Source organism: Fringilla coelebs, assembly GCF_963513975.1.
Source record: "Fringilla coelebs genome assembly, chromosome: 21".
NCBI lineage: Eukaryota > Metazoa > Chordata > Aves > Passeriformes > Fringillidae > Fringilla > Fringilla coelebs.
In genome coordinates, this window is record NC_140047.1 from 11,191,582 (window position 1) to 11,218,059 (window position 26,478).

The 26,478-nt window shown below is 38.7% G+C and overlaps 1 protein-coding gene across 7 annotated transcripts in view; it reads right to left on the bottom strand.

The window, feature by feature from the left end:
- Window positions 1-26,478, bottom strand: part of DENND1A (DENN domain containing 1A) — a gene marked incomplete at its 3' end in the record, with an annotated part of 147,731 nt that overhangs the window by 117,694 nt on the left and 3,559 nt on the right. For all 7 annotated transcript variants that reach the window (XM_084219797.1, XM_084219795.1, XM_084219798.1 and 4 more), the window contains exon 2: window positions 24,142-24,212. In XM_084219797.1, the coding sequence (XP_084075923.1) occupies window positions 24,142-24,212 (71 nt within the window). The remainder of the gene's footprint in view (window positions 1-24,141; window positions 24,213-26,478) is intronic.

A 26,478-nucleotide genomic window follows, 5' to 3' on the forward strand; every position in this document is an offset into this window, starting at 1 on the left:
AGATATAAAAATATAAATTACGTTTTAAGAGAAGCCCTGGTGCTAGACTGAACTTCAGGCTGGCACCTGGGCTACATCTTTCCGGCTGCAATTTGCCACCCAAGCTTATCACCAGGAAATGGTTACCCAATGCACCTCATTTTGGTTAAAACCAGACAGCCAGTTTTGCCACCTCCAGGCACTGTGTTAATTTATGTCCATAGACAGTTTTCAGTGATACCGGTTTACAAATCCCTCAAAATTACTTCATACTTATGCTAAGGTATGCTCCCTAAAAACCCAAAAATATTTATCCAGAATTTGAAAGAGGCAATTAACACAGCCCTGGAACCTTTCTCATCAAGAAAACAAGTGTGAAACACTTCAGAGTAGCAAGCATTCAAGACTGATGCAACGTCCTTACTCCTTTGGCTGTCAGAATAAATAATACGGTAGTATTCCCTGAGAAGTTATCTTAAATTTAATTAGAGATGTTCATAAAACAACAGAATATCACGATTGAAATTATTTATATGACAACCAATTTAAAACAGACCTCTTCAAAGCCATCCATTTTCAAAGGAATACATGGGAGAAGGCCACATTCCATTCTACAAAGATAATTTTTTAATTATAAACACCAAACCATGCAACAATCAGGCAAGAGTCCAAAATCAAGTTGACTGCAGGAACAAACGAACAGTATGGCGGCAGCGTCGCCCCTCGGTGCTGCAGACACGGCCCCGGGCTGGGCCTCGCCCGGCTCAGAAGTGAGGGGTGGCACGGGCACCTCCCCTGGTGTCCCTCAGCGCTGCCAGCCCGGAGTGCCCCGAGCAGCGTTCCCTGAGGGAGGAGCTGGGCCATGGTGGTTCTGCTGCCAGCAGGTGCAAACTCCTTCTCAAGGTGTACTCTGTTCACACGAGAAATCCAACAGCTCAGGCCTTTATAAACTTTCCAGCTTTACATTTTCCAGACAATCAGATACTTGGTCTTAACATTTCACCGTGATACATATAGAATATATCAAACTGTACCTGCACATATCAGCAAGCCCGTCTACATTACCACAGCAAATCAGAAACAGAGAGCAAGGGATCTCCTTTTAGAGCCTTACTTTGAAAATCCTTCAGCCTACACGCAGGTAAGTGAGCAAAGTGTCCAAATACACAAAAAGATGTGACCAACTGTGCTGGCATGGGCCCCCTCAGCACACAGTTAGCAATTAACAGGACAGTACAGCTTCACACTTCAGCACAGCAAGTACAGCAAGAGTGGTAAAAGGAACTATGCCACACCTATTAAGATGCATATTTTAAAATATTTTTCAAATTAATTAATAGAGGGCAAGATTTCAGAATTGCACCAAAAAAAAAAAAATCCCAAATCAATGAAAGAAACAAATTTGTATTGCTGCAGGCATCTGTAATGGTGTTTGAACATGAAACTACATTTCCCCCCTCCTTCTATTGATCCATTGCTCTCAAACTTAATATAAATATACATTCACATACTGCCTCACACAACATTTTATCATTCACCATTATCTTAGGGAAATGAGGAACTCAATTTGACAGAAATCCAAAGTGTGTTTGCTCTAAACACATTCGTCCATAGATGGCAAACCACATTCTCATTCTTGAAAAATCCAACAAAATAGATTAGTCATACAAAGTTGTGTGTGTGTGTGTAAACATGTATTTTTCCTGTTTTCTTAGCATTTTGAAAGCCCTTCTGTGTTCCCAGAGCTCCCTGCCATGAAGGACAGCCCAGACAAACCTGCTGGACTGTATTTAAATGAAGCCTGAAAGCCCCATCTCAGCTCCTGGCGCAGAGGCAGAGGTCTGTGCAGGGCCTGGTGAGACTCCAGAGCTCATGGCAGCTGAACTCTGAGCCAACACATCCCTGTTCCTGCCTCCATGGTCCCACCTGAGGGAACTGCCCTGCACGTCATCTGCCCGTGTGACACAGGGATACAGCTTGTCCACAGGCCACTTGGGATGACACATCTCACACCAGCATCAGGAGGGCTAATCCAGACAAACTGGAACACCACAGGTAAGAAAACCACTCTAAGGTATGCCTGGCAGGCACAGGTCCCCCTATGTTCACAAGTCCTTTCTATTTAAGATTAGGTCAGCTCCATCACTTCACCTTTTAAATGGTCTGGGAATATTTACTAAACTTTCACTATCTTTATTTGAAAAACACTACACTGGTCACAGGGAAAAAAAACCCCTACATCTTATAGCTTTCATCACTGCATCCATTCTTCACTGTTAACCCAGTGTGAATTTGAAAGGTGTTTTCAACTATACTTACCTACGCATTTATACACAACAGAAGTATATTTAAATTCTACGTGGCCTGCCATGAAGTTTCAGGAAGCCAGACCACCCTCACTACACCAAGAGGACTGACATAAATACATACAATAGTGGCCCTCAAGATACCTAACTTTATGAAATATAAATATCTTGAAACCAAACATTGCTATACTACTCAGTACAGCCAGGCTCTCCCCTGAAGGAATAAGCACAAGTTGCCCAAAAATCACAACAGACATGATATCCAAATTATTCTGAACAAGAGAAAACAGTCAAACAAACAGATACAGGCCAAGCCAGCACCCAGGACTCAGCTTTAATCAGCACCACGAGGATCAGTGAAAACTGTCCCAGCACTTGTGTGAAGTATTTGGCAAACACATAAACAGAACTGTCAACTCTACCTGTAAAACTAAAGTAACTTGGGGAACTTCAAACACTTTTACTCACAGTAATTTGTTTTGCACAGTGCATGCAAACAGTTAGACGCAGCTCCATTGTAGTTGTAGACAGTAAGAAAGCCCTTTGCAACTCAAAACATAGGGAACTGTTATTCCAGGTACTTAACAGGCTTTCGAGTGAAATGATGCAAAGTAAACACATGTAGAATACTTTTTTCAAGTTCAGGAGAGTGGAATCTATTTGTTGACATCAGAACAAGGGAAGCGCCAGGCTGAAATCCCAACCATCCTCTTGCTCAGCTACAGCAAAGCACTGAGCTGAAGCCTTGCAGTCACATATAACTTCAGAGTGCTCTGAAAGACCAGCTGAGAGCAGGAGCAGACCTTGCAAACCAGGAACAAACACAGTGCAGGTCAACCCCCAAAAAGAAAAAGTCACAGGAACTATGGAGATGCTTCTCAAAGTAAACTTGTCCAAACCCTGAAACAAGAATTCAGGTTGTGCTACACACTGAACTTTTCTGTGTTTGGTAACCTAGTATCTCCTGTTTATCTTCATTACAACTGGTTTTGTAGTTTCAGCTCACAAAGATGACAAGACCCACACAGTTTATGCCTAAAACAAGTGCTCACAAACTTTCGTGGAAAACAGCCATCCATGAATATAAATACATGCTGAAATACAGCACTGGAAACTGAAGTTGCAAGTGTAAAGCAGAAAGAATACAAGCAATAACATTCCAAAATAAAGCTAAAATACACCATCCCATCTGCAATCTCCCCTTCTTGTAGGGGCAGAAGTGCAAAGAAATACACATATGTCACAAACTTAAACTGCTGGTATCAAGAAAAAAATCGATTTTATTCCTAATACTTACAGTCAGGTTTAAAAAGCTTGTTAACCAAGGCCACGTTGCATCAGTTTCCTAAGATCCATGAGTGACTTGCATAGCCCATGTGGGCTCACTTACCAACCTGACATGCACCACTGGAAGCTCTCTTCCCAGAGGATACAGCTCCATACAAAGCAGCTGCTGCCACAAAGTCTCAGCTGGCCAAAGTCCAGGAGCTCCAGCAGCCCTTGCTACTCACTAGGGACAGCCTGTCCCAGGGAGGACTGGGTTGGAAGTCCCCTATGAAATGGGTTCTGTGGCTATTTCTGCAGCAGTTTCCCTTACAACTATTTTAAGAGGCGCTTCTGAGGGAACAGACTGAATCACTTCTCAGCGGAACAACGCGGGGGTTATTTTGGAAAGGGGTGAGCAAAGCCAGCGCTCGTTCTTGGGGACAGAGAGCCAGGCTTTTCTGCATGGGCACTGCAGCATTTACAGGCTCACCAAAGGAGTAACACCGAGCACAGATTCCACACTGGCTGAGTGCAGTTCTCAGGACTAACACATCCAGATCTCCCCTCTGGAAGTGGAGATTCCACGTCACATCTGTGCACATTACGTAGAGCACTGCGTTCATTACTCAAACACATTCCAGCTATTATTTTAGTAGTTCATTAAATATGTGAATGTTTCCAAGTTCTAAAAGCTATCCCTGCCTCTCCATACAGGATCTTGTTTAACAAAAAGCCAAGTACAGCAGAATATTGAAATTAGCTGTGAACTGTATAATCCCATTGTTCAATTTCATGGCATTTAAGACAGTACCTTCCCCTCCACACAAGTCTGAATGTTAATCCATGCTGGAACCTGATTTAATTTTCCAGATGACAGGATGGGAACATGCTACAATGGCATATTAGTGTAACTATGCTGCTCTTTTACTAACTTCTCTTACGTCATAAAGTGAGGAGTTTTGCTTTTAGAAGACACATGCCTAATTACTTCTACGAATAGCACAGCTCAAACTGGTCTGAATTTGAATTTTATGGAAATTATAAGACCATGGAAGTTTTCAAAAAATTATCAGAAAATACTTCCCAGAGTAAACCATGCAAACCCAATATAAACAAACTTGCTTCTTCTGATAAAAGCCAGCCAATTTAATCCATACTGGCTACAAAAAATCAATTTCAATTCCAAACTGAAAAATATAGTGAAACTTACTTCATTTTTTTCTCCTAACTAATTATTTACCTCATTCACTTCTGTAAGGTCCTTATAGCTGCAATCCCCCTAAAAGGAACAGGAATTCCATTCAGAGTAACTTTTAATTTCAATACCCACTACACATTCTCATCCTTATGCAGCACAACTAAAAAGCAATGCAAACTTCTTTCCAAACCTCTGCAAACTCCTTGGTGTCCTGCACTCAGCACAGCCGAACACTCCTGCTTGCCCCTAACCTGCTGCAGCTCAGCCTGCAGATATCATCTCCGAAAGCAGGAGGGGAGGCGGGAAAAAGGCGGGGATGGGAGGAGAAAATGTGGGAAAGAAAAAACCTACACACACACCAGCAGACAGACACAAAACCTCAGAACAAGTTCTGGCATAAAATACATATGGAATAAAAATTTCCATTTTTATTTAATATGCAGCTTTAAGCCTTCAATCCTTTCTTTTTAAAGTGTACTTTATTCTAAAAGTGTGTAAGTCAGAAAACCACCAAGATGCAAAAGAAAATTCTACAAGCAAGTCTTACACCCCATCTCACAAGGCCACTGCCAGCAGCAGCCTGTGGGACTGACATCACCCCAAGGTGTCGCTGAGCACAGCAAGCACCCGCAGCAGGCTCCAGCTCACACACCTTCACCTAGCAGATCACAGTGCAAACAAACATCCCCCTCCAGGATCCAGGCTGCATCCCTGTGCCAGGCTGGGCCTGAGTCAGTGGACATGGGCCCTGCAGTGAGAGAACCAGCCAGGACTGGTGTATCAGCTGCTGTGCAAGAGGCCACGGACAGTCATGACACAAAAAAGAGACTCCTAAGTTTTTGTCTTTCTCTCTTTAACAGAACATTTGGAAGTCTGCCCTGCAAGTGCCAAATACCTCACTGGTAACATAAAAATGCTTTTCACAACAGTTTAATCTAGAAACATAATATAAGGTTTGTAACTCAGACACAAAATGCTGTTCAGACTTCAGTAAAGTGATGTGAAAGCAGGAAAGACTGAGAATAAAGGCAGTATAAAATATACATCATAGGAAACAGGAAGGAAGGGAGAAAACCAGAACAGATTAAGCAAATTACTATGATTTCCATAATTATTTCTATATTATTAACACATCAAGAGCCAGAGGGGCAGTGAGGAACAAAACTCTCCTTGGCAGTGTTCAGCAACATCTTATGTGTTTTTTTAAAAAATCCTTCCAAAAAAAGCAGGTTAAGTTACAAATTACCTTGCAGATTTTTACTTAAGGTAATATACAGCTCTCCATTAAGAGATGTAGAGAAGTAACAGCTCCAACAACACAAGAACTGGTGCAGGTTGTCAGAGTTATGTCTGTACATGTGGGGTGCACACCAGGTTCCTGATGCCCCCACACCAGGTTCCTGATGCCCTCACACCAGGTTCCTGATGCCCTCACACCAGGTTCCTGATGCCCTCACACCAGGTTCCTGATGCCCTCACACCAGGTTCCTGATGCCCTCACACCAGGTTTCCAGAGCAGGCACAAGACCAGCAGCAGCTTTAGGAACCATTCAGAGTAAACATTAAATATGCGACTTTCACTGTTTGTAGCAGACAAAGCAACTTTCCATCTAAAGGGGCCTTGGTTCACTTTACAATCCTGTTACATAAACAAAAACAATGCTCACTTCTTGGAGAAGAAGATAGGAAAAACACTCAGTGCCTTTTACAAAGGCAGTTATCCGGTGTCATGTCAAGCAGTTGAACTGCCCAGCTAGCCACGTGTGCACAGCATTTAGTCAGACCCTCTCCTAAGGCAACATGTTCCACCTTAACTGTTATTATTTATTCCCTTGGACTCTTACGTGGAATGGGGAGAGGTTTAATCAAAACTTTACTAATTCTTTAAATGGAAGTTGGGAAGTTGGAGCAAGCAGTGTGTTCAAAATATGAAATACAACTGGAGAATTGTCTCTCTATTAAATCCTTAAGTTCTTTTGTTTCACCTACACCAAGATATTGGTTTTACAAAACCCAGTTGTATAAGGGTACAGATTAATGTCTATTGCTACCATTCTAAACTGCTAAGAGTAGGGAGACATTGGAGGAAAGCATAAGTTGTCTTCAGTGATCAGCAAACTCAGAATTATTTCCTTACAAAGAAGAACAGAAGCTTTCAATCCAGATTAATTTTTAAACTGCTGATACTGACAGAACTAAAGCTAGAATTATAAGAAGGGGATGCACAGGATAGAGCTAAAACTAAAATAACAGAGATCAAAACTAGAAGACAAAATAAGTACTTATTTCCAGTCCTGTTTGTTACACGTTTCTCCCATCTTCATTTGACGTCTTCAGATCTTTTCTCTGCACTGGTTAATGACTTTGGTGATACCTCGAGCCCACATTAAAGCACGGTTGATGAATCTTTTGAGTTTGCTTTACTGTGCACTTAAGGGGATATTTCTCTTGATAACCATCTGTTCTTCAACCAACCCAGAAATGTAGTATTCCTCCAAATCGAAGCCAAACTCCAGGAGTCATGCAAACTGCAAATTTTGAATGGATTATATTTTAAATTCTCTTTTCCCCCTGTAATTTTAGTCAGCAAATTATAAAGCAGCTAAAACTTGCAAAAAAATATAATTAGGTAAAATCGTACTCCACTGGTCAAGAAATCCACAAAGCCTGGCTTACAAAATGAAATACGAAGTGTTTTGAAACATTTTACAGGCTGCCTGTAATAATTATACAAAAGAGTTTAAATGCAGAAGTTGACTGGGAACACCTACTGTAAGCAGGCTTTTTTTGGGATTTAATAATTTTTTAATTTATTTGTGTTTGATCAGAGTATTTTTCCTCATAACCTTTTTGACACTCTATAAATTTAATAGAGATGTGTTTTAAGTGCTCAGGCCATGAATACTGAATTTGCTTCTCTCCTGCCTCTTTGTATTTATATTCTGAGACAGCAGAGTTGCCTGGTGACCGTCTCCCCACTTCCACAGCAGCTGGCAAGCCCTCCTTGTCCTGGGGATATGAAAGAATCAGTTAACTAATATTTCAGGCTCTGATTTAAATGTGACAGTCTGGAAGTGCCAATACCATGCAGAGCAGGATTTACAAGCTAAGATTTTTCTAAAAGTCTCAGAAGCAATAAAGAAAGAAAACTAAAAAGAGCTTTATCACATGTAGCTAACATGAAGCAAAAATTAGTCCTGATTAATTAATTAATCCAAATTAGTGCATCATCTAGATTATTTAACAATACCAGACACAAGCAGTAATTGTCTAAATCTGTTAACTTAGATTCTCAGAATGCAAATTCTCAGGCTAAGACCAAAGCAACCAGAGCTTTGACAGCTTTGCAAGAAACAGTCACCTCTTTAATATTTACAGGACATGTATTTCAGATGGCTTCTGAATGCCTATCTGCTGGCCTGAGATCACTTCCTCTGCTGAAGGGCCAAGTACATGCACCCAAACCAATTCCTCTAAGCTCACTTTGTACAGCAGCAAAAATAAAAGTTATATTTGATAAGATTAGAGCTTATAGCCAACTGAATTAATACCCAATTGTATTAATTAGCATACTAAGCACATTCATTTTTAAAAATCCTTATTCAATTAATTTTACAATAAATTTTTATGCAATGATACGTTTTCTACTTTCCTGTGTCAACCAAATAACTTTTAACTTGGTTCTTGCTCTGAAGAAAACCAGAATTAACATTTTAATTTCATGTTGCTTTTTAGCCATAGTGTATTAAAAGGAACTTGTGTAAAACCACAATGTGGCCATGGCAATCAATCAACTGCATTACAAAACCTAAAGGAATTGCTAATGAAAACAAACGGTATTTTCCAACACACTGCCGGGCTTTTCACTACCAGAAAATACTTTGAGTTTTATAAACATTTTCCAAGCTGTTTTATTTTTGTCATTTTTTGAGTTTAGCTTTAGTGATAGTTTGACCATTTTAATTTGGTAGTAATCTATATTTCCTATGTCTTAGAGAACACTTTACAACTGTTTGACTTTTTAAAAACTTCTTTCCAAACTTCACCAAGCGCAATAACTTCAGATGGACATACTGTCAGAGATATACGTAAAACACTGCAGAAATACATTCACTGCAGTATGGATTGCCACATATCAGGTTTGATCTGAGCTGACTGAAAAAGGACATGGAACAGAAGTGTTGTAGCCCACCATAAGTTCTTGAAGTGTTGTACTAAGAAAGGAAAAACAACAACCCTTCTCTTGAGCAACTGGATAATTGCCTGAACTACAGAGAGAAACCTTCTTTGTTACACATGCAACAGTGAATACTGATTTCTAAGCCTCAAGCTATGTAACTTTCTAATTCAAACTCTGACCCCATGTTCATACTCTCAATATTGATAGTCTCCAACTGTTTCCAGGCTCCAAGTGCCCGTGTGTTGCTGCAGTGGAGCAGCACCGCTCCCAGACACTGCTCTGTCACACCCTGCACAAATTCCCTCGGAGGGGAACCTCCAGCACAGCAACTGCACAGCTCAGAAAAAGCAGAGCTGCACCAGCAGCTGGGGCTTGATGGCTGCTGTTAGTGCACCTCTGCTTAGTTCAGGATGCTTTAGTGATCCGTGTGGCACTGAAACAAAACAAACAACTCCATCAAAGATCAAACGCTGAAAACCTCGCTCTCCATTCCATTGATCCCTGCAGTGGAGATCTCACCACAAATGCTTCTGGGCATGTACAGTAGGATACAGCTTATCTGCCACACCATAAACCTGATTCATCCATGTCCTTACCAACAAAGGACAGCCAAACCTCACGAGCATTTCTGGGGAGCTGATTCCATAGTGGTGCTCTGCTTGTAGCTTTTCTAGTGTAGCCACACTTAGAGCTTCACCCTCACTGCAGCGATAACCCCAGAAAACTGGGCTAAGAACTGACCAAAGGTTTCCACAGTCACCAATGCATTCTTGAGCTTTGAGGTGTTGCAAGTTCATATATTAAAAGATCATACATAAAAGAGCATTAATTATTTTATTGAGACACTTGAGAACTTGGCCCTGTAGCCTTCAAGATTCAGCTTCACCTTTTTGTTTCAGCTTGAGCCATGCAACAGGCCTATCTCAACTCACCAACGCTATTAGTGCTGCCCATTCTTTCAAAATGGTAAAACAGCAAAAATCTGTAAGAACAGGTAAGCTGGAATCGAGTTTAAAAAAAACCAAAAAACCAGAGATTAGTCACAATGAGCCTCACATAAGGCTGCAGCATCACTGAGGTCCCATGAAAGCCTTCAAGCAAAGTATTAAATGGGAGGAAAGTCTGTAAGAACAGGAAAAGCATCCAATATGCACCCCAACAAAACATTTCCGTGGAATCAGAAATGTTGATGACAGAAGTTGAACTTCTTGAACACCATTCAAAACTTAGTGGGGGTGAGGGGAAGGAGGTCCAAACATGGAAAAATACATCTCATGGAGCTAATGACCGTGAGATGAAAGAAAAACAAAATCACTTCATGTTCAGCTGTTCAGAATGACTTCTCTCTTTTGGAGGAAAGTTCATTAACTGGACAGCATCAGGCAGCACAACAGAGCCATGAATATATGGACACTTGCAGGACTGACCTAGTTCATGGCTGCAATGCTTTCAGTTACATTAGCAAAGCTCACTATGCTGTGTGCAGTCCTTCAAAAGGAAGGTCTCTGTGAAAGTTTAGCACATTTAAAGCAGTGCTGTCGGCTTGAAGAAAAATTTGGTTTAGATAAAGAGGAGTTTGCTGATATTCAGGGCAGCTAGACAGGAAATCTATCATCTCGCTAAAAAAATTTAAAACATTTCTGCTACTGTAGAAAAGGCGAGGGTATCAAAAGGATTTTTAACCACAAAAAATGTTTTCAGACACTTGATACTTCCAAGATGTATGAGAGCATACATCCAGCTATCAAAATGCTCCTGAGAGAGTGGAGTAGCCCAGTTCTGACCAGGAACATTTCACAATCACGTCACAGCCCTGGAAATCAGCCATATTTAAACCCAGCAATTTCACTAATTTCCCTTCTCTTTCCCTGGCCCAGCTTTAAGAAACCACTAACTCCCAACTAAACTTTCAGCCCCTTTCAAAGCTCTGCAGATTTGTTTCAATCTGGTCACTCTTAGCAGCAGATTTGCTGAAAACAATCTTTTTCCTTCACTACCAATTCCAAAGGTAATCTAAAACTGTAACTTGAATCCACTTCCACAAACTCTCTCCACAGGCTGATGATCCAGGCTGTGCTGAAGTGCAGCTGGCCATTGACTCTGGGACTGGGATGCTGGGGGAAACACTTCTCACAAATCTGACAAACCAGAAGGAAGTTCAAGAACTGGGCAGCTCTTATCACACAACAACACACCTTGAGCAGTACCTATTCTGTTCTCATTATCTCAGAAATTAATGATATTTATCACAATTTAGTCAATGAAAAATAAACATAAATCACTACCTCTAGTACCACAACATCAATGCTCCACGCCATGATTGTTCCACAGAGGCTCCACAGCCTTTTCTTAAGTGACCAAACTAATGACGAAGTTCTCTCCATCTTTTTATACAAGTATATATGTTTAATTTTTAAACATGAAAGATTAAATTAGAAGTTACCCACACAAACACAACTCCTTTTAAAAAGGCTCAAAACACTGTATTTACATCTGCAAGTACTCACGTTGTTACTACAACTTTTATAACCAAGCTTAGGTTTGCTTCAAACAAAACAGAGTTCTCAGTGATAGAGGCCCAAGAAAAAGCCCTGCATACAGTTAGTCTACAAAGAATTAACTGGATTAATTAGCAAGGGATTTGAGAAGCAGCTTGGAGCTAGAAAACCAAAACACTAAATTGTTTAAATACTTTGGCATTGGATCAAGGTTTCTAGGCAGCCCTATGTTCCATTCTCTCCTTTTTTTTTTTTGCTCGGTGTTTTAACACATTTAACCTGACGAGGTACTTTTTCATGAGATATGAATGACACTGTCAAAATACTAAAAAAGAAGATGTGAATTAAAAAATGCCACAAGCTGTTAGCAATTCTGCCAACATGTATGAGCCCAGGCAACATTAATTAAAAATCAATAGCTTAGGACATAAATAGCTCTTATCTCTGTTATAGTATATCTCTAACATAACTCTTTATTAAAGAAAAAAAAAGGGGGAAAAAAAGCCAGTGTCTATGCTATTATACTGACTGAATTGACCACAACAAAGCAAAAGGAATAAGGCAAAAACCCTGAGCAAAGAAACCCTTATGAGAAAGGGAGGACAGGCATATGAATGATTGGAATGCTTCAGCCTTGCACTATCATTAACACATAACTGGCTGGAAACAGCCACACTGCAAATACTTGGAGAACAAGTTACCAGGAAGAACATTCCATGTTTTCAGTGCTAATATGATTCTATACAAAGTCCTTCTTGCCAAGGAAATAAAAATAACATGCACATCTTTCTGTCAGTTAGAAGTCTGTAATCTGTATCTTCCTGAGTTTATTAATCAGTATTTTTATTTTGCATCTCAACTAAAGATTGTCCATTCTCTGATAATTATAAAATAAAGATGAGAAAAAGCAGGAAATTGCACTCAACCTTTATTTCCTTTAGCAACACCATCTTCAAACTAAAGTTACATTAGCAGGCATCAAAGCCAAAAGACTTAAGACTAACTTAAACCATGGCTTTCAACAGCTGTTTTCACACTTGCAGAGAGCCAAACCTTTGAAAGACTCAAATCCATTTTCTAACACAATATCACATAAAGTCCACCAAGCTGGATGTGCGGTTTGGGTCTGTCATTACTCCCAGACAACCATGAAAATTAAGATTTCTGAAAAGTTTCTGCAGAAAATTAATATTAAATAGAAGATGTAAAACTGAAATGGAAAGGCTAAGCTTAGTTTTCTTTTTGTCTAACAACTCCTGCTTTATTCAATGATTATTAATGACAGGCATATCAAATGCTTCCATCAAGACACAGTAGTCTGTAATCATTGATGAAGAGTTCAAACAAATGGAAACATTTCATTGTGTCACCTGGAGTATGAGTCCTACCTTGCACCTGTACCTCAGCACACTCCTACTTCTTCCCATCCCCTTGTCATAATCCCAGCTCCCAAAAATTTATTGATTGAAGTGCAGCACAACAAAATCAAAGGTTCTATTAATAAAGCACAGACACCAAGTGTACGGCCAGGGAAACAGAAGACCCCACTTTTCACAAGATCCTTTCCTTGAGCTACAGTCAGAAATGATGTATTTCATTCTGAACTGTCCAAATTCCATTCCAGCTATTGCCATTTCCAGGTAACCTTGTTTAAGATGCACTGAATACAAGGTTTTGTTGTTGCATTTGATATAACACAATTCTTCATCTATAAAGTTAATTATGCAATCTTAATTTTTAGTAGGAGAAGTACATTAGAACATAGAAATGCCTTTATTAGAGTTCCTCTAAACAGAACAAATTTAAATTCCACCAAGTTCCCTCAATAATGCTTTTTTGTCATTGGAAAATACAAACTAGCACTTTATTAACATTTCAACCATTGTCTCCTTGGAAGGTTCAAGAAAACAAAACAATTCTGAGACCTTGTTAAATCATCTGTCTCCATTTTACTTGATCATTATAAATAAAACTGAATAGAAGATGCACAAGTAATTTGTAAACTCTTTCAAAGGATCTGATTTACATTTTTCTTCTACAAAGATGAAGATCTCCCCATAACATGCTCCATTTGTGTTAAATATTAAATTAAGACACTCATACTACATATATGGCAAAAATGGAATATAATTTTGATATGTTTGGGAATTTTTTCAGCAGTCTAGCGCTGTTTATAATACTGGTGCAAATACTGCCACCAGTAAAGAAATAAACATTAAAAAGGTGTCCTTTAAGCTTCCCTTTAAGGCATCTACCATAATCGTATAATTTGCTCTGGACATCATTAAAATGTAAAGTTAATGAGGATTCAGCTGAAAACAGAAGAAATGTAACCTATTTTCAGGCAAAACTTCTAACACTGCAATCAGAGGGAAAACCTCTTTGATGTCTCTTTGTCTCTTCTCATTAATTTTCTTTTGGTTTAAAAAAACACAAAGGCTGTTTAAACTAAAAAATGCATAGAAGTTTAAACATGGTAATTATAGTTGAGCTGCAATGAGGTCATTAGGTTTTTGAAACTTTGAGATAAACAAAATTGAGATGTATGACTATTTTAAAAACATGTCAATACTTAATTTTAATTGTCCATGTGATTGATACCCACTGTATTCTAAGGATTTAGTCTAGATACAGAATTGTTTCACGATGATTTAGTGAAGGACAGAATCCCATGGCCGGGGTAGAGCAAAGCAATCAAGAAATACATCAAAATGATAAGCTGTAATTACTGTATTACTGGATGCCACATTTAGTATTTCTAAGAGCAACAAAACACACATTTGCCATCCGTGCAAGAGAGATGGCAAATTGAGAGATTTTACTACTCTTTACCTCTATGGTTCATTAAGGAATAAAATACTGAACAAGTTAAATAATTCTATTTACTCACTACATCTATTCTTGTTGATGAACACTGCCAAGGTACACACAAAGCTGCACACTTCTGCTTTAACACGTTCATTCTTTCCAGCAGAAAATACCTTAAAGAGGTATCTTTAATCACACAATATTGATGCACTGTAGTGTACTGTAGTGGCAGATACTTCTAGCAAATAATTTACATTTTCCCAAACACAAACTAAAACCAATTTTCACCACTACTATCTACAAAATAAGATGATGGATCATCACAAACAGGCCTTGACAAATACACAGGGCAAATATAATCTGATCTTTAGTGTAGAAGGAATTTAATCACAATGAAGCAAAATAATCATATTTATAACACTTTTCTGTGTGCCAGGATCACCTCTAGATAAAATGGAATAAGATGAGATCAATAATTTATTTTGTGGCAAGCATTAAAAAAAAAAAAGTTAATGCATTTGTGGGCAGAGGTTACAGCTTTAAGAGAGGGTTATTTACCCTCATGAATCTTTTCTATGTGTTTGATAAACTTTTCAAATTAAACTGAGTCAATGACCAACAGACAAGTATCAGGTAAAATCCGAAACTACTTCAGGTGCAAGTGAAGCACAACTCCAGAAGAAAATCTCCCATTCACTTCAAGGAAAGTATTGGGGGTTGGGGTTTGGTTTTGGGATTTTTTTGCATTTTACCTTTCCTCTGCCAGGCTTTATTAGGATTTGCTCGGCCCTTGCCCACAGAGCAGCTCCGTCCTACAGACGTACAGCCCATCCTACAGCATGCACCAGCTTCTGCTCCAGCAGAGCTGCTCCTCCCCTCCTGGGACCCTGCCCTGCCTGTCTGCACTCCCTCAGTGCCAGATTCACTCCAACACCAAGCACAGCACTGAAATAACACCGAATCAAATATACAGCTTACCAACAGGAAACACCAGCAACCTAACTCTGCCTCTGCCCGGACTTTGCTGCTCAATCAGCCATTCTGTCTTCACATTTTCACACTTGGCTTGAGTCTGCATTAAGTATTTTTGATAGGTGTTTCTCCACAGAGTGATAATCTGGTTTTAGAAGCTCTGGAACAGAAGATCTCAAGGCTCTCCAAAGTATCTTACAGATAGAAATGGAGAAATTTATTTAAGGAGTGCAACAATGTAAGAATCAATTCATGAAGGGGTCATGCTACCACTATATTATGAACTACTGTTGCTTCAAAGCAAATGATTCTTCAAAGGAACCAAATATGGGATTGAGTTAACACCTGTAGAATGCAATGGGAGTTGTGAGTCTAATTCCCTTCACCACCACTTGAAATCCCAGCACAAATTCCAATGGCAGATATTCCAGGCAGGAAAGTGTTCAGAAAAATCTCTCCAGACTATAACCAATTCCAGACAAGATATTATCAGTATCAGCCATCTCTTCCTATCCCTCTGCCCAAGGTTATCATCCTCAAAATGGAAGCCCAACTTCCTTCATTTCTATTTCACTCTTCCATGAAATAAGTAATATTAAAAAGTATATGAAAAGCTGTTTCCATCTTAAAAGAAGGCATAAAAATCATCTTCCCAGGAGCCAAAAATCTGTCAGCATCTGGAATTTTGACAAATCGTTTACCAAAACTTGCTAGCCCAAGAAGGAGGAAAATGCAAATTGTCTCTGGTAGTCCAGAAGGTGGAGTTTAGGATTTGTTTAGATTTGATCTTGGGTTTTGACAACTGCTGAAGTAAAACAATAGTCTAGCATTAATTTTACACTTCTTTGATAATAATCTAACCTCAAATCATGCCTTTGAAACTCCATTTCAATTTATAAAAAATCTAACACCCAAACCACAAACGAACAGAAAAAAACAACACAAGACAAAACCAACAAAAAACCACAGGAAAACCTAACAATGTCACTTTTTGTTCATAACAAAAAATACCACACCAAAGGCAGGCAGCCCATGCCTTGGGCACTCTGACAGGCCTCTTTTTGAATTCCAGTTCACATTCTCTTCTTGCAAGGAACTCCCCATAACAAAAAGAACCAGCAATACAAATAGATCTCGTTCATCTTTTACTGCCCCAAACTTGCTTTGCCTGAGTGCTGCACTTGAAGCAGTGCTCTGCTAAGCGCTCTAAAGCACTCTGTAGTGCTCTGCTACAGCTACCAACCTACACCACAACAGGCTAAAGACAGGCACAAATCCTAAATTCCAGCGTTTCCATTGAAAACATTCATAAGAAGCATCATCCAACTGTGGATGGACTTCGGGGACCATGCTAACTTCAAGGAAAGGAACCACCCAAAGTCCCTGTTCTGAAATCTACAGGGAGTCTCCTTTAAAGTCATTACTACTTTGTTTCTTTTTCACCTGAATGACACTCGAATTTAAAGTCCTTTACAGCAACGTCTGTATCCAGGTTAACTACAGATGCACTAAGCTTTGAACAGAAGTTAACACTCATTAACAAGATTACCTGTTGTGACTGAGAACAACCGAAAAACAAACCCCCTTGGAAATGCTTATGACTGAGAATGCACTAAAGTTTAAAGTACTCCCTTCAATAAAGTCACACACACACACCCCTTTAACATCAACGTTTGGACTCTGTTCAAAGTACAGTCTCTTTGCAGTTACTGGCATGACAGCCCTATTCTTAAAGCAGCACAGTAAAGAGAGAGGTAATTGCAACAAGTGCTTCACCAAATTCTTAAACGCTTCAAATGCTGAAATCTTAAATGTTTCAGTAATATCGGGAATCTAAATCGAGTCTCTCAAGAACTCTTTTAAAGGAACAACCACTCAAATTCATCTATAAATTCAAGGAAAAGTATTGCTAGTGAATGAAAATAATTTGTTAGAATCACTAGAAAAACCCTCCCTAAGAAAGTTTCAGTTTAGCAGTTAATTCCAACCTGCAGTTAAAAAGGCACTAGCTGTCAGTCAGTTTTCTCACCCAACTCTATCATGAAAAGAAAAACTGACAGATCACAGGAGCTTGCCTTTGTAAACCAATTCGGGAACTTTCATGCTTCTTATTTGTTAGGTTAAAGGTTAAATTGCTGACCTCTGCCCTCCTGCTTAGCAGCCTTTCCCTTTTTCTGTAAAGCTTTATTTTGGGGCTGTATTTACATGGATTAGTCTCTTTTCACGCTAAGAAGGAATCTGTTCACAGCCAAAGCCTTAGTTCTGGTTGTACAAAAAGCAGTCACAATTATTCAGCAGCAGACAATGACCATATTGTGGATTTACAAGAAAACCACCTCAGCCATGGCAAGTTCTGTCCTTGCTGCACAAAACAATAGAAGAAAAATCTTATCAAGCATTCAAGAGAAAGCAAACAAAGCAGGCCCACTGTGAACTTGATGAAGATGTCAAGCTCCTTTAAAAAAATATAAATCAACAAAAGAGTTTAAAGTCTTGTGAGTGAGACTTTTTGTGCTGAATTTTTCTGTCTAGTTAAACAGTGCCAGCATAGCAATATACTGCAGATTAGTAAATACTGTGAAATAGGAAAGACTGTAGACAGAAGTAGTTAAAGCATGAGGCAAAAAGGCCAAAGAGCTCTCTTTCCACAAAACAGCTCACAGCAACAGAGAAACACTCAGTTAGATTTTATATTACTGGTATGGGGGTTTATTAAATCTAGTACTATCAATCAGATAAGAACACACCTAAAAATGTGTTAGATAAAATGTATGATGACTTGCAAAATGACAGATTCTAGTACTTTTTTCATAGGGTGAATTTCTCTTCAAATTGAGTTCTGTATTTCATTTATACTGTAAAAACCAAACTGTAAACTGTCTTCACAAAAAACAGCTCAAACTGTGCTATTGACTTATCCTGACACTGCAGTCCTAGCAAGCTCTTTGTTAAAATCTTCCACCTTGTTTGTACTTAGAAGCAAAGCAATCAAATGGAAACAGAAAAACAAAGCAGCAGCTTAGGAGAATTAGAATTCCCAAATACCACCTGCCTACTCAGCTTTGGTTATTTTCCAATCCTGCTTTAGGAAGTTGGGTGTAGCAACACAACACTGTAAAGATGGGGTAGGAAAACTCATGATATGGAATTCCAGCCCCTTCAACAGAAAGCCCTTATTTAATGGAAAGAGACCTGAATTCTGCACTTCCTTTGATATTTCTAAACCTTCAAGATTTTATCTATTTCTCAATACAGAATGGGCATATTAGAACCAATAAAATGCTTTTATCTTAAAAAAAATGAAGGCTGCTCTAAGAGGTGCATGGGTAAGGGTTACAAACCTTTGAATGACCAACTCTTAGCTGAAATCCTAGTCCAGTAACTTTGCTTATGTTCCAGAAAATCCTTCATCAGTTTAGGAGGCACTGCTCTGCTATGTAACATTATAATCTATAACAAAATACAATGGTAGGGAGCAGCAGTGTGTCTGACAGAGACAGAAAGCTGCTAGTTCTCTCTACCAGTGAAAGTCCTACCACAGAAACCACAGTGACAACTGTAGAATAATTTTAAGGCCCAAGTACATCGTGACTTCTCCCAGTAGAGTTAAGGACTTCGATTAGTTTAAGTTATACATTTGTGATCTACTGGGGAGGGGGGGGGGAGGGAAAGAGCTATTACAACCCAAGGCTAGAACATGAAAAGTAAAGAAGGAAGTACTTAAACTACTCACAAGCTTCTAGTAGGAACAAGATTAGTAGTACATGCTACTCTAGGAGCCAATTCAAATGCAAATTTCATCCTTTCACTCAAACAATGATAAACTACCTCAGAGTTAATAGTTTCCTTCTAAGATTCATCTCCCTTTTCAACTTAGCGGTATGTTTTCCAGAAAAGAAAGAAGCACATGGAGAGTCTTACAGCAAGACCTTTTAAATTCTATCATAAAAGAAGTAGCATAAACTACATTTCCTTTCCTAATCCAGTGAACATTTGTTAAACTCTAACATACTTACACTTTGTCCATGCGGTCGCGTTTAGGCTTCTAACTTACCATGGTTTTTTAAAAAAATAGTCAGAAAGAAATCCTTTAGCTGTACTAAACCATTTCAGCTTTTTCCTTGAACACACAGCAAGAATTTATGCTACACTCACAAAAAGATGAAAGATGAGGTCCTTGGAGAGAAAGGCCTTTTGGCACACTACATGGTAAAGCTACAGATTTGACATACTTTTATAATGTCTGCTTTGGCAAGAACACAAAAACCCCACACAAAAGCATGGTACGTCCTCCCAGACAGGGGTGTAGGGGGTGTTTTACTCTTGTGAGCATTTACTTTCAAATGCTCTTACTTCAGAGACTATTTTGATCGGTTACTTTAGACTAACAAATTCTCTTTTGCTATATGAACAGTTTGACAGTCAGACTACAATTCTCACAGCCCTTTCTAACAAGAGAGAATCTTTGGCTGAAGTCCAGCAACAGCCCTAAATTTGTCACATCCTATTTTTGATGAATGATCTGCAGCAGTTTTAAGATCATAAAGTGCTTTGAAAGTTAAAAGAAAAATTTCACAAGTAGTAAGCTTTCCCTTCCTTTATAAAGGTATTTAAACTAAATTTGCTAGGAGATCCTTTCTACTTCTGCATCTCAAAAAACCCTCACAAAACAATCTTCTGGCTAAGATTAAAAAGATAGGAAACAGTTGCAGTGCACTTCTCTACAATGTGTCAATAGCATAGAACTGGATATCTAGGAGTGCTTAAGCGAGCTTAAGCAGTTATCTCCTGCAAAAGAAACAATAAAAGTTCTTTGTAATTTACTACCTCAGCTTCTGTGAAGTTTCAGTATTATGAAATGCCACAACAAATACAAAAATCACAATCTTATAAAATGCTTTTTTCCTTCCTTTACACGGAGATTAAAAACAGGAAAAGAAATCCAGTGAAATAGCTGCATTTCATAAAAAGCTTTTAATTATCCACATCACTTAACAATTCCAATGCATGAGAGAAGATCATGCACCAGAGTCACAAAACTTATTAGCTTTACTTTGAGCCAATATTTTCCCTAAAATATTTCATTTATACAATAAAACCATGGCTATTTTCCCCTCTTTTTCTGAAAGTACATGTGTGGGAGCTGGTGAGAAGCATCAGAATTGCAAAGTTCCATGCTTGACATACTTGTACCTGACACACACAACACAGATTTCTCACTAGACAAATTCCATGTACTGTCACTGTAAAAACACAAGCTCTGTTCTAGTTTGCAGCTTCTCACTTTTGGTGAGGAGGCTCCAGGCTCCAGAGCAAAGCATCCCTACAAAGAGGAAATCAGGGGAGAGGAGGCCTCTAAGGATGAACAAGGAGCTCCTGGACAAACTAAACAAAAACAGGCAGCTTCCAGAAGCTGAAAGCAGGGAAACATGGCCTGGAAGGAATGCAGGGGAACTGCTTGAACAGCCAGGCATCAGGTTAGGAAAGCTAAAGCCCTGCCAGAAGTAAATCTGGCCAAGGACACCAAGAAAAGCCTTTATAGGTACATTGGTAATAAAAGAAAGAACAGGACAGATACATGTCCTCTTAGAAAGGGGAATTACCAACTTCCATTGAAACACCAATCATTAGGCCAAAAATGTTTTGGTGTTGTCTTCTTCTAAGGAAATATATTTTTAATAAGAAATACTGATCTTCATGTGGCCAGTCAGAGTTGAAGATATCCTGCTTCACAGTTCTCAAAAAAAAGGACATCACATTTACTTAAGTAGGAAAAATCTGTAAGTTTTCAAGTAAGACCTATGAATTCAACAAAGAAAAGCACAAAAAACACCTTTAAATAGAACTGAATGCTGAAATTGTATGATCTACCAAAGATTTCATGTACCAAAAATATACAGTGCTAAGCACAAATGATTATTATTTCTAAACAGTCTTGAGGGGAAAGGACAGTGAGAGCACAGGAAGCTGATCCAATGATCATTTCCAGTCTCAGTTCACACATTTCACTGTGGTTTAGCAAAGTTCTGCCTGGACCAGAATAAAACAATGTTTGCTTTTTCAACTTCTTTGGTTCCAATGACATTTTTCTCTTTGTACCTTATTAAGTGTACAAAATATTCCTCAGATGATCCTGAAGCTTACACTTGTATGAATCAAATCTTAGGATCACAAGATAATTGAGGCAGGAAGGAGACTTGGGAGGTCTCTAGTCCAAACTCCTGCTCAAACACAGGCCAGGTGTGAGGTCAGACCAGGTTCTTAACGGTTTTGAAGCAGTTTGGTCCTGAAAACCTCCAAGGATGGAGATGCACAACACCTCTTGAGTGACCTGGTGTCACACTTGACTCCTCATGGTGAACAGGTTCCCCATGTTCACTCAGAATGCCTCTTGATCCAGCCTGTCACTGCTCCTTGTCCTCCTGCCACACATCAAGTGGCGAGCCTGGACACTTCATCCCGATGGGTATGTACCTCCCAGGGTATGGAATGCTGCTGCTCAGCTTCCCTGGAGCCTCCTCCAGGCTGCACACACTGAAGTGCTTCAGTTCACTCGCCACCTTTGAAGCCCTCCATTGAACTTGGTCCAGTTTATTGGTGGCTTTTGTGGAATCCAGAACAGATTTTTCTCTTCTGCAGTTGACTGTGAACTTTGAAATACATTAAAGCTTAAAATTTCAATTGATACTTCACAGTCACGTGGGAACATCCTCAGCTACTTTCTCACTTTTCCTCTTCCAGTTTGCTCTCCCATCCCACCATGGCTGGGGCAGCGGGTGGCTGCGTGGGGCTGAGCTGCCAGCTGGGGTTAATGCATGACAGCTACACAAATTTTTGAATAACAAAATGGAGGCAAGTTTTATCATCCCACAAGCCAGACAATCCCCTACACTAGGGCAGGTACAGCTTTGGAGCAGTTCTTACTCCTCAAGACCAAGTCAGAAGACTGGTACCAGAATTAAGACCATTTTAAGTATCAACTAATATTGAACTAGTTGAACTAGTATCAACTAGTTTTGAAGTTTGTGTCTAGTATCATCCTAGACACAAACTTCAAAAACAGCTGCCTTAATTAATTTTGGGACCAATTAAACAGGGAGAAATAGTTTCAATCCTGCCTGACAATTTGCTTCTTACACAACTTTATGCATTTTACTTTTCTCAACAGTAGCTGCTCCTTGCCATGTAACATACATACCCCGACTGCACAAAAAAGAAAAGTTAATCTATATTCTTAAGGTTTTGGCATGGAACAGACAGCCAAAAGGTGACACAAACTACGTGGAGGTTTCTACGTGTGTATTTCTGGAATGGTGATTTGCCTGGGATACCGTATACAGCTGACACTGCAGAGAACAAGACAACCTTCATTCAGAACAGAAGGACAAAATATTTGGGTATACGCAAATCTGAAGCTCCTGAGAATAAAGAACACCGCTTAAGCATAAAAAAATTGGTTGGGAAAAATCTCTTAAAAGATTCTTCAGAGACAGTAACTTCAAAATACATGGCTAGTAAAAGCAATTATTAAAATTTTTTTTTACTCCCTAAAAAGAATTTCGGAAGATTTTGCACCTACAAGTGCATACAACAAACCTAAAAACACAACTAAGTGAAACTCCCACAGAATCAGTTGGTTTATAGAACAAAATGTACACTAAATTCTCCAATTAAAAACCTGTAAAGTAGTTTCCGTGCTTTTTAACCCACCTTCCCACAGCAGGGAATTAATCCCTCCAGGGGGATGCAAACAAACTTCAAAGAGAAGATTATACCCAGACACTAGTACTGTACAATGTAATGTTTATGGTCAAATTTGTTCAGATTTTCTGGCACTAGAATCCAGGTCAGATGTGCAGAAACAAAGACCAGTTATTAAAAGGGCTCCTGCAGTTACATCAAATAGTTGTGATGGCACAGAGCAGTAGGACAAGCCAAAACTGTATTCCAGCTACAACTCCTATGGAGGCTTTGGCAGGCAAGGAAGGAGTTGCAGCTATTTGACTTTCACAGACTGTAACAAATAGAGATATAAAAGGAGGTAAGTGGCTTTCCAGTCAATAAAATAGAAAAATCCTTTCTATTGGTTCATTACACCATATCTACCACACACACGTGATTGTTTAATAAAAGACAAAAGAAATACTACTTCAGTACATGCTGACTAATCATAATTATTTAATTTTGACAAACTTCCTTTTTGTATCATTCTAGAGACTGAACCCTCATAACAGTGCCTTGAACTAAATTTTGGCATTATGAATTTCAACCTTTGCTTTTCCTGCTTATTTGATCAAGTTTCTCAGGTGAGATAAAAGTGCAAACAAAAATTCCCAAGTGTACTTACATGTTGGTTTCAGCAGTTACGGGACTTCTCTATATTATTCAAAAATAATATTACAGAAAAATACTTGTGTAATTATGACTTGATAACAATGGCAAAAACAGTTAAACAAATCATAAGCTGCATCCATGCCTAATTTCCAGATAAAGTCATTTATTAAAGTGAGAATTCTGGGAGCAGATAAAAATACTTCTGCAGTCAAGTAAGAAAGAGGAAGTGAAAACAAATTCCAAACAAGATGTTTTAAGAGTATTTTTCTGGTTTAAAACTACCCTTTTTTACATGAGCAGCAAATACCAATCTAAAAAAGCACTTACTTTTTCAACCTAATCAAGAAAAGAGTTTTTTCTATTTTAAAAGAGAAAAAGAGACAAAACAGTCAAAGAAACCTGAAAATTGTCCACAACCTGGTACAGAAACATAAATTTCTAATTTTTAGTCCTAACTGTAAAAGATTCCACAGAACCAGTAATTAAGATATTTTTAAAAGCTAGAACAGCATAATGTTAAATATATTTCATTATCTCACAATACATGGTTCTTAAGAATAGTTTTAGCCAATAAATAAGTAGAAACAGTGCAAACAGTACCTTTCCCAATGCAACTGACTCCTGAGTGGGTCACTTCTGCATACACCTCAAAGGTAGTTTCTGGATTTTGTCTGAAACAAAAGAAGGTATTTAGCACACTGAGAATTTGATTTAAGTGCACTTGCAATGAGGCAGTCAGAAAGGGTTCTCAGCATGCACACAGTACAATAACAACTAGACAATCTCCATTTCTTGATTTGCAGCCTTGAATGATTTCTCATCAGACCTTTGTAAGGCGCTAAATACAGGGATTTTTTCAGGAAAAAAAGAAGTATTGGGAACTTTTCACCAAACTGGAAAGTCACATTGTCCAACACTGAACAAACAGCACCCAGATTCACATTTTCATTACTGTGACCCCTGGGTTCAACTTCATGACATCCATTTGCCCAGGAAAAGCGGGAAAAAAAAGTAGATGCAGTCAAGAGGAGGCAAAATCACTTTCTGCACACACTACTGAAAAACTTAAGAGGCTGTATTTAGGATGAAGACAGGCCCCTTTTTAATACCTGTCAAAATATTTCTACCTCTTTGCCAAAAAAAGGCCATGCTGGAAAATATTACAAATGCACAAGGTTTGGTCTCATGAGACTCCAGAGTCTTAACTCCAGAACTTTGCCAGATGCATGGAAATAAGTGTGACAGTCAAAAACAAAACCAAATTGAGCTAGAAGATGTAAATTATGCTTGAGGAAAGAGATTTACTTTGCTCAAGAGTTATAAATATACCAGCAGTAAAAGTAAAAAGTTAATGATATTACAACAAAACAAACAAACAATTTAGTGTATCTTTTCAGTTCTTACTAATTTAAGTCTCGAAGTGATACTCTGGAATGACATCTCATAATGAGCATGCAAAGGCAGCAGGTGATTATATATGAAAGAATACTTTGACTTAATTCTTGACTAACAATTTTAGCTACTCCAGATATTTTTTATGAGATGAAAAAGACTGTAATCCTGAAATAAGGATTTTGCAAGTCTGAACATGTGACACTTTAGTCTTAGACTTTCTGGTTAAAATCAAGAATCAAAATTGCATAATTACTGCTCCAAATTTACAGCTGCTTGTATAGTGATAATATTGTCTCCCATGTGTTAATGCAAACTAACATTAGAAAATTGCTGTGGTATAACTTACTTGTGAATTTTGTAACTTCCTTACAGCTAAGGACGAAAATAATGACAAAACCCATAAATATATATGCTAGAATTCCTAACTGAATGATAATTTAAAAATTAAACTCATCTTACCCAGCAATTCAAACCAAACATATAAGCATGTCGAGGAGTTCAGCTTAACTCTTCAGAGAATTTCTATTATTTTTAATCCTACTTTAACACCAAAAGGATTAAGGAAAACATTTCTAACCGTGCCACAGGCCCACTTAGCCTAACTCAAGTGGCTCTAAGCCAAACCCCACACCTATTTAAACTGACAGAAAAGCTACCACTGCTTTCAGTAGCACAGGATCACACTCCTCAGTTTTACAGAGCACCTCTCAGGAGCAACAATGGTTCACAACTCAATTAATGGTAATTTAATTTGCCACCAGTTCCCAACTGATTTGTCTTAAGTAGCTGTTTTTTCAGAAAACTACACTCATAAGTTATGAGAAATCCAAAGTCAACTGTTATTGTGCAATATAAAAGCAAACTTGCATAATTCTCGCTGTGCTACTCAAGTTGCAGCCCATAACCTGCAAATACTGGGGTTTAGCTCCATTCCTACAGCCATGCTACGGGGTGAAGATGGAACAACACCCACAGAGCACCAGAAATGTATTTTTCCTTTTATATACATTGCTGGGCAGCCTTATCATACCCTCCTTGTTTGTGTCTTTATTTTTAGCACCCTGTTTCCTTAATTAAAAGTTTATAAACTTTACATTTTTACAGCTAATGGTTAAAACAACAAACACCTTTTTAGTATTATGTTAGAACCCAAGTTCAAATTCTTAAGCGAAAGCACCGGGTAACACGGCTGGCAGGAGCACAGACTATATTCCAAACCTTTCAGACAAAAAGACATCACATTTTGTATTTTAATTTTCCATGACAAACATCAGTTTATTTCTATGAACAGTGAAATTAAAGTAGCCTTCCCAAGTGAGAAATTCAGTATTAAAGGCTGCATTCAACAACCAACACCTCAGTATGAGAATGAAGTCATTGTTGGATTGTGGATATTTTATAACTTTTCAGAGGCATTAAGGAAACAACTCACTATGAGACTTCATACAGTTTGCAAATACAGCATAAACATGATCAGAAATGTGTATTCTGTAGTCCAATGTCACCTGAGAATTGCACAGAAACCCCAGCCCCAGCAATCCT